The sequence below is a fragment of the Chenopodium quinoa genome, unplaced genomic scaffold (assembly GCF_001683475.1).
Source record: "Chenopodium quinoa cultivar QQ74 unplaced genomic scaffold, ASM168347v1, whole genome shotgun sequence".
NCBI lineage: Eukaryota > Viridiplantae > Streptophyta > Magnoliopsida > Caryophyllales > Amaranthaceae > Chenopodium > Chenopodium quinoa.
In genome coordinates, this window is record NW_018742904.1 from 1863154 (window position 1) to 1872571 (window position 9418).

At 35.7% G+C, this 9418-nt stretch overlaps 1 protein-coding gene and 1 long non-coding RNA gene across 4 annotated transcripts; one reads left to right on the forward strand and one right to left on the reverse strand.

Annotated features, from left to right (window-relative positions):
- The first annotated feature begins 1280 nt into the window (after nucleotides 1-1280).
- Nucleotides 1281-3076, forward strand: LOC110727353. The gene is made up of 2 exons (XR_002512533.1): nucleotides 1281-1407; nucleotides 2500-3076. It is a non-coding gene; the product is annotated as an uncharacterized LOC110727353 (long non-coding RNA).
- A 1465-nt stretch (nucleotides 3077-4541) lies between these two features.
- LOC110727354 lies at nucleotides 4542-8868 on the reverse strand. 3 transcript variants are annotated; one of them, XR_002512534.1, is made up of 2 exons: nucleotides 8664-8868; nucleotides 4542-5092 (listed from the first exon to the last, which is right to left on the reverse strand). XR_002512534.1 is itself a non-coding variant. In XM_021906918.1 (2 exons), the coding sequence occupies exons 1-2, from the start codon at nucleotides 6616-6618 to the stop codon at nucleotides 4845-4847; spliced, it is 492 nt and encodes a 163-aa protein (XP_021762610.1). In that variant the 5' UTR covers nucleotides 6619-8550; the 3' UTR covers nucleotides 4542-4844. The 3 variants fall into 3 exon arrangements, 1 of the variants encoding a protein (XP_021762610.1); XR_002512535.1 differs by having other exon boundaries at nucleotides 8579-8846; XM_021906918.1 differs by lacking the exon at nucleotides 8664-8868 and adding an exon at nucleotides 6375-8550.
- Nucleotides 8869-9418: the final 550 nt, after the last annotated feature.

The window sequence follows — 9418 nt, forward strand, 5'->3', positions numbered from 1 at the left end:
CTTTTCCTTTTGAATAAAAATATTTCAAAACTAAAATTTGCAATTTTAATTACATATATTAATTTTAGGTTAAAAAGATGTATAAATGTATTTAAATATTCATTATTATTTATATATATCTATTTATTCTCATTACACATAAAAACTAAAAAATGAAAATCCATGTATTAAAAGATAAAGTACTATTCAAAGATAAAGTATTAATTTTTAAGTATAAATTCCATGTATAAAATCCATGTATAACTAGAAAATGACAACTTTAAGTATAATTTTTAAGTATTAATTTTTAAGTATAAAATCCATGTATAAATGAAAAATGACAACTTTAAGTGTAATTTTTAAGTTCAGATTAGAATTTGTATTAAAGATAAAGTACTATTCAAAAGTAAAATAGTGTCTTTATTATAGGGAAAAAAGCTATTTAGACAAAAAAAAAAAAGTGCAATTTATATTACACAAGACAAAGTAAAGCTTCATATTTCGTATTAACTTTCACATAATAAGGCCACAATTCAAAAAACTAGTTGTCAACAATTAATTCCTAGCTAATTTAGAATTCCAGAAACAATCTTTTGGGGTTGTACTTATTAATCATTTAATTTATTAATCAATAGTAAGTTTATAACTAACATTTAAAAAAAAGAAAAGAAAAAATTGATATATGGATTAAAACCTACCAAGCCTCTAGGCCGCAAACAGTCGTATCAAGCGACCACGGGGACACTCCACCTAGTCAGAACTCTCTTCTTCAAGCTATCCTGAAAATTTCAAAACAAAAAAAATCACTAAACAAGAGAAAAATAAATAAATAATTTCAAGGACTACAATTTACATTTGAAATTTCTAAAAAGGTAAATAAAACAAAATTTTAGTCCATGCGATATTATTGAATCTCAATCAGGTCTAATAAGCTAGTAGGAATTTATTAGTCTAATAAGGCTGTAAAATATTATCTTATCTTTTTAGATAATATTTAGCTAGATTTTAGTTGTTATCTCTTTTAGGTTGTTATGATATATTTAGCTACGTTTTGTACTCGAACATTATTCATTCAATGGCTTGTGTGTAGCCAAAAACACTTAACCATTCTCAATTAAGTTGAGTGGAAATCAATCCTATATATAATTATGTGAGAATCAAGGTGAATAATAGGAACTAGGAACTAATCTGAGCCTTTGATCCATTTGATCCAACGACTGAGATGCGTCCGCGTTTTAACTTAATAATGGCATTTTGGTAAATTACTGTATTATACCCAAATATATCCACCGTTCTTTTTTGATTTCTCTCTCTTCTTCATGCTTTCTCTCTCTTCCTCCAAATTCTCTGTGATCTGAGGCGATTTTCTTGGGTTCGGTCACGATTTCTTCGCTTTTGTTCATCAAATTCTAGCGTGTTTCCGTTAAGGTATGCAAATTTCGATCTGTTAGTATGTTGATTGCTCGCTTCAGTTTAAGTTTGCTCGATTTGGTTTCAATTAATTCGAGTTTGAATTTAGGGGTTCTGCTATTTTTAATTTTATTTGATTAATCTGTGTTTTTGCATTTTATAATCAGATTAAATAGTCGAAAGTTCGAGGGTTTTTTGCTAGTTTTTGTTTGATTTATTTGTGAATTTTGATTGTTGCATGTGCTGTAATTTTAATTGCGTTTTTTTGAACGTTTGGGGGTGTACGAGGTTGCAATGCGGTAAGGGTAATTTTGTTTTGGTTGCTTGGGGAGCTGCTTTGTGGGGCTGGTTTTAGGTGGAAGCACTTGGGGTGTTGCGTGAGGAGCTGCTATGTGGGGCTGTTGCCTTGAGCTCTATGTTATTGGTGTGACTATTTATAGTCAGGCAGTAGTTTTGTGTTGCTGTGTGTCGTTGGTTGTTGTTGCGTGTTTGAGCGAGGGACGGTAGGTAGTGTGCCAATGGTTTAATAATAGTGCAAACCCAAATTTTGATCCTTGTTTTTTATGTTAATACTAGCACTAGAATTGTTGTTAGAAGTTCTGTAAACTACATGAATATCAAATTTCTTTATTATTAGCATAGATAGAGTTTATGTAGCTGGTATGATTCTCTTTTATCATGTATAGAATATATCAAGGTCAGGTAGTTATTCATGGAGCCGAGGAATCCTATGTTTGATGAAAAGGTTTCATAGGCACATTACCTCATCTTCCTCTATGATTGGATTCCCTTTTTACTAGTGATTGAAATTGTATGTCGAATACCACTTTTTAAGCAGTCATTAATTTGGTTTAGTGGTCCACCATTCCCAATTCTTTTTGGTGGATTCATCTTCAAATGCAAGTTTTGGCTAGCTGTCAATTGGTTATCATCACTAAGATAATGCATATACTTTGTATTCTTCTAGTTCGAGTGTACTCATTCTGCGATTTTCGAAGGATGGAGTGTTGGGTTAGGGGCTGTTATCAGATATGACAGGGGTGCGCTGGTTGTTATCAATTGGTTAGTACCCACATTAATAGAATTTTATGTGAATATTTGCTACTGCAGGACCAATTACTTATGGATCAACTAGAGGATTCACGCGTACAGGTACTTCACTGTCAGCTAAACCAGAAGTCACTTCTAATGCAGCATCTGAATATGTACTTGCTTCTTCTATGGCATGAAGTTTCCTGCCCAACAATTTCCAACTGTGAACTTGTTAAACTTAACCTTCTGCAAGATATCTACCTGCAAGCGAGCAAGAAAAGTTAAGGTGGAACAATTGGAGTCTCTCCTTTTGCTTGTATATTGTCAGATTCTCAAGTATGATGGGCATTCAACAAAAATATGTAATACTGTTTGGTTAAATTTGCAATAGTCTGTTCAGATTTTGCAGGTATAATTAATATATGTGTTTTGGTTACAATTTACAATTGACTAAGCTGCACATTTTGATGCAAGTAGAAGAGTCTTTATATACAAGAATTTGATAGATAATATTCAAAGAAACAAATGACACTATTGTCATACATATTCAGATGCTGCACTGTGTTATGCTGCTATATAACACCATCTTAATTGCTTAATGTATGTATATGTGTGCACTCGTGGCGCGTGTTAGTGTGCAATTGTTGAGTTGTTACTTTTGAGCTTAAATTATTTACTTTTGAGATCATTTTATTTACTTTTGAGATCGTTTTTTTTTTATTTACTTTTTGAGTAATTTTCTTTACTTCGACAATATACCCTAGCCTACTAGCTCAATAGGTAGAGCATTGTGCAAGTGCACAAAAGAAGTGGGTTCGAATCCCACGTAGGTTTATTTATGAGATAAAATTATTTCTTTCAATTATTTGTGTGTATTTAATTAAGTTTACTTTAAGTCTTTTTTATTCACTTTAGATTCTTTTTTATTTACTTTTAAATACCCCAATTTTCTTGCTAGTTGGAGGTCGTATCTTAATGCGAGAGCTTCAGCAATTGCAGGAGAAGTGTAGCATGAGCATACTTTTCCAGCAGCTACAACCTTATCCAACTCATCCATGATCACTGGCCCAAGCCTAATAACCCGCCCCACTCAAACATATGCATCCATATCCACCTTCTTGTAAATGATCGGGAAGCTGCTGTGAGCAAGAGTGCAGCCTGTGCAGGATGAGCAGCAGAAGCATGAGCAGAGATAATATTATTTATTTACTTTAATGATGTTTTAATTTACTTTTTAGCCTTTTTATTTACTTTTGAGCTGACGTATTTTGAGTTCTAACACTTTATCACCAAACAGTGACATGCCCCATCTCCAACTCCAACCCCTACCCAGATACGAAATAAAAGAGCGAAACTATGTTACCATAATCAAAGGCTTTATTGCAGTTACTTTAGAGATTATTTTATTTACTTTTAAGATTATTTGGTTCACTATTGAGTAATTTTTTATTTATTGTGGGTTCGAATCCCACGTAGGTTCATTTGTATTTACTTTAAGAGATATTTTATTTACTTCAACTTATTTTGTATCTACTTTTATTACTTACAAACTCAAGCTCACTTATCTAAGGATTAAAGGTATGACAGAAGGTTCTATCACTTATACTAGATATTTAAGTATTCATAACAATTAGAGATTGTCAATAAGCATTTCTTCATAGCAATTTCCTTATTTTAGAAGTAGAGAAGGTGAATTATATTTCTATTTACTTTAATAAATATTTTATTTATTTTAACTTATTTTGTATCTACTTTTATTACTAGAAACTCAAGGTCACTTATCTAAGGATTAAAGATATAAACATGTTGGTAAACTAATACCCTGCTTTTTCTTTTTAGCAATGTGCACCCTAGAGTCCTAGACGGAATAGTTGTGAGTAGATATAATTTACTTTTAAGTAAATACTATTTACTTTTGAGTTAATATTATTTACTTTTGAGTAAATACTATTTACTTTTGAGTTAACATTATTTACTTTTAAGTATATACTATTTACTTACTTTTGATTTACTTTTTAGCTATTTTGATATACTTTTGAGATGTTTTGAATTACCTTAGAATGTTTTGTATTTACTTTTAGAGGTAACCTATGTAGGAATCGAACCTACATCTTTATGCATCCGCATAATGCTCTATCATTTGAGCTAATAGATTTACTTTAGAGTCTTTTTTACACTGAAAATATTTAAACATGAAAATCTCACAAGAACTTAAACCAAAATTATACTTCTCATTATGACTGTCCTTGAGTAGTTCCTCCATGTTCGACCAAGAAAGGTAAATGATCTTCTGCGATCAGGAAGAGAAAAATCCAGGGCTGCGCTGATTGTGCAGTTGGAGAGAGAGAACCCTGTGTTCTGATTAGGGTCCTCTCTGCTCTGAACCATGATCATGTTGCTCTGCCCATATATAGGTTTCCGGGCTAGAATCTGGCAGTTGTGAAAGATGGCTGCTGCATTCCCAAAGATGAAATCAATGGTACCTTGGATGATGCATTCTCGGTAAAACTGACGGAGGAAGTGAGCGTAGAGAGTGTCCTGGTTGGAGGTGAATTGCATCGGAAGAAAGCATAGTTAGAGGTCACTCTGATTGCTACTGCCTGGTACATCTCCGGACTTGCCGTGTTTTCTATTGTCAGGTCTCTAGCCAAGAACCTGTCTCCAATTACAGCTGCAGAACAGAAGCGAATACAAATGACAATTAGTTCTTCCATGTTTAGCCATCCCCTTTTTATGTAAAATTGTAGCAGTGTAATCAGGAATCAGGATGAAAGGAACAATTGGCTATAAAACTATATACTTCCTATTGTATCATACATTTCAGATAATAAAAACATAATCATTTTCCCAACAATAATTAGAAGCCTAATCTCTGTGATTTTACACAATTGAAATGATCTAAACACCAAGTTCAAAACCAAATATCACATCTCCAAATCTCCCAAAATCACAAACTAAACCAACTAAATTATACAAGCAATCAATCCCATATTTAATCGAAATTGAAATTGCAGGAGACAGGATCATTAATAGAGGAGTTGAATAGGGTGAATGTAGAGAACAAGAGGCTTACAGAAATGCTAACAGTTGTGTGTGAAAACTACAATGATTTGAAGAGGCAGTTGGTTGAATACATGAGCAACACTTCAAGTAACGATAACAAGAAAAGGAAACTGGAAAACACAAGTAGTATTGCTGTCAGAAATGCTAGCAACACCATTGTTGAGAGCACCTCTAGTGATGAAGAAGATTCCTACGAAAAGCCCAAAGAAGAAACTATTAAGGCTAAGATCACAAGGGTCGCTGTTCGAACCGAAGCTTCTGATTCTACCCTTGTAAGTTTGTAACCTCCTATTCCATAATCCATATATCATTCATATATGTATGTATGTCAAGTGTCAACTAATTAATTTCATTTTATCGCGTCTAGATTCTTAAGCTTGCTATTACAGCAGCACTCACGTTGAGTGTTGGCTGCAGGAATGGTTTGATAACCACTGCAGAATTTATAGTCACCATATCAACACCCTTTTCTTTCACAAACTATCAAGCAGCTTCCTCAACCAAAATCCTAGAGAGCACATACCACATCTGTACCAACTCAAAAGATTTTTATAAGCCTTTTTAGATTAATATCTCTAAACGGTACAGCTTGCTGCTAAAGCCTTTGAGCCTTAGGCATAAGCTGTTAAAGACTGTGCTGCTAAGTAAGACTACTCCATCTAGCTAACAGCTTCTTTCTTTCCAGTTGCTTCCTTCGGTAAGGGATGTCCGGGTGGATATCCCGCCTTACTACTAGGCGATGTCCCCAAGGATATCGTCTAGCATCCGTGAAACTCTCAGGTTGGAATAAGACTAGGAGAAGAAGTAATGCAAAGAGATAGAAACTACCTGATTAATTCAATCCTGCCCGGCCGGCCGGAGATAGTGTAGTTAAAGACAGTAGACAGTACCTGATTGATTCAATACTCCTTGCAGCTGGCTGCTCTCCTTAATTTCACAAAGAAAAGAATTGAGTGGTTTTAGCTCCTTGCCCTTAGTGAAGCGAGTTAGTTGTCCAGTTAGCGGTAGTTCTTTTTGTTGTTTTCCTCTCATCGTTAGCCAGCCTGTTTTCGTTGTTGGATAAGAACTATGTGTTTGATGCCGTCGAGTCAGGGAAGGGTAGAAACAAGGACATCTATTACTTTCCTTAGTCATCTAGTTTATGTCTTCTTTATACAGTTATCTAATTATAGAAGGGAATTTCTATTTTGTAGAAAGGCCAGCCAATGAAAGCTGTCTGATATAGGTAGGCCTAACACAAGTTTAGAAAAAAAGGCTTTATTTTAGGCCTCTAGTGAAAGAGTAAAGTAAGGAATTCCAGGCAGGCGATAGGGGCTTCGGGGGATAAGATTCATCGTATAAGACTGAACCCTATTAGTTATGTGCTTCCCCTTCATACCCTAACCCTAATAAAGTGCTTACTAGCATATAGTAATGTACAGATTCACTCTTTATCTAATATAGTTGCTAATAGTTAGTTAAGCATTAGGCGCAACTTCTTTAATAGAAAGCATTCAGTGTTGATCTTATCTTTCTGTATTCAAGCTTTTTGTCAAGGAGCTCTGATTCCACTTCTATCGTTAGAGGGAAGCATAGTTGGGATCTCTTCCAGCGGCGAATAAAGGAATAGCTACTTACCCATAGAGAGAGAAGACAGCTACAAAACATTGAAAGTTAAGAAGTCCAGCTCTTTGTCAATACGAACCGACCCTAGCTTGCTTGGCATAAACTCCTTTACTTCGGACAGCCCTTCCTTCAGCAAGGGAAGCCAGCCTTTCCTTAACCTTGCTCGGGCTGAGGCTTCTTCACCCGGCCGGGCTTCAAAGTCAGAGTCGAATTGAATTGAACCTCTTCCACTCGGGAAAGCTGCAGTCCTTCCTTACCTTTCATGGGATGAGACTGCCCCACTCTCTTTCTTGCTGTCTGGCTTTGTTGGTTGCTTTTTTTCTAGCTGGAAAAGCCCTCCCCTTCTTAAGTTTCATGTGTGTGTGCACGAGCCAATTCAAGCTATAGCCCGCTCTCGCTTCTGTACTCTTTTCCCATCTCTCTCGATATCCTTCTTTCATCCTTGCCATCTTCCCAACTAAATTGATTGGTGCCCTGTGTGACATAGACTCAACGCTGACTACATCCATGGAAGTCCGTCGGGTGGGCCACAACCCGCGGCAATCATGCCTGGACTAACGAGAGAAATCTCTCTCTTCCGCGCTTTTCACTCCTTAACCTTCGCTTAAGCGACTACGTACCTTAACTCGACGATTCCCCACTACCCTCGTGCTCGCTTATAGAAACCTATATATATTTCCTACCTGGAGAAATCTTTCCTAGGCTGCTTTCCACCGTTCAAACTATCCGCTATTCGGGCTTCCCTTGAGACTGCTCACAACCTTTTCTTGACTCTGTCTTTTCATACAGCTTCGAAACCTACTTCCTACCAGGAGAAGATGTTATTGATTCTCTTTGAAGGTGGGGGACCTTATTCACAGGGATTGCACACCCCTCACCTAATTGAGATAGAATCTGAATACCCTTACATTTTGTAGAGATATAAGGCACCATTCTAGGATTCCATTTTTCGAGTACCGTGACCGAAATGAACTCCCGCTTCCATTTGAGTGATGTCTCTCCCTTTGATATAGTACTCATGAATCCACCTGACCCAGACCTTGTCTTTTTTGTTTGCTAAATTCCAAAGCAACTTACAAACAGATGCTTTGTTCCAGCAAGAAACATAATCTCAGGCTATGAGTAACAAGTTTCCAAACTTTGTTCTTCACTCATTACTATACTTGTCAAACTACCAACAATATTATACAGAGCTACATCCCGTGGACACAAGTTGGCAATTGCTATCTGCCAGCAAAAAAAACTATCTACTTTGGAGCCGATTTAGTTTACTTTTAAGAAAATCAAGTTTATCTTAAGAGGAATTTATGTTGCTTATCAGAATACCAACAAAATCAAACAAAATTGCAATATTTTTCATAATTCGCACAAATTCATACACGAAATATCAAAAAATTCCAAATGTATTGCAGCAAAATCCAGTCTAATTTGCACAAAAAAAAGCAGCAAATATTACGTAAAATCAACAAAATATAATAGTTTTACGGACCTCTAATCACCAATCACAGCAGATATGATTATTGTTGGAAAAAAAAAACCTAAAAATCGATTTGTACCAAATTCACAATTCTTACCTCAATTATTGAGAAATTTTGCAACGAATCCAGCAAATTATCGAAACAATAAGTAAATTGTAGCAAATTCCATAAAATCGAGTTGTTAATTGAGGTAAGGGAGAACGAAAATGGCACAAATCTGGGATTTACCTAATTTCTATATATATATGTAGGGGAGAATGAAAATGGCACAAATTTCGAGTTGTTCAAAGTGGATCTTTTCCCCTAGTAGACTTTTGTATACATATAATATATATACCTATAAGATTCTTGTTACTTCATCAACGAATTATTTTGTAGCCAAAATTTAAGGGTTTTTTTTTCCGGCTATTTCACCAAATGTTATCGAGCAATTGCGAAATTCACCAAATATCACCTGACTTTTCAAAATTCACCAAATGACACCGAGTGTCATTAATGACTGACAGCCATTAGTTGACCGTTAGTGGAGCCCACCACTTGCCACGTGTCACTTTCTGATTGGTCCCTTTTTAAAAAAAAATTAAATTAAAAAAAATTACAAAAATTCCAAAAACAAACCAAAAATATTAAAAAAATAATAAAAAAAAAACCCCAAACCTCAAACCCCAACCACCACCTAGGCAGCCACCAGCCCACCTGCACCGGCGTGCCGGCGGCCGCCGGCCCCCTTCCTTTCCCCTCCTCTTCCCCCGTCGCGCCCCACCGGAGCTTTAAATACAAAATCCAAAACCCCACCCCCCATCGAGACTGAGAAGAACGAGGTAGCCTCTGATTAAACAACAAAGAAGCTC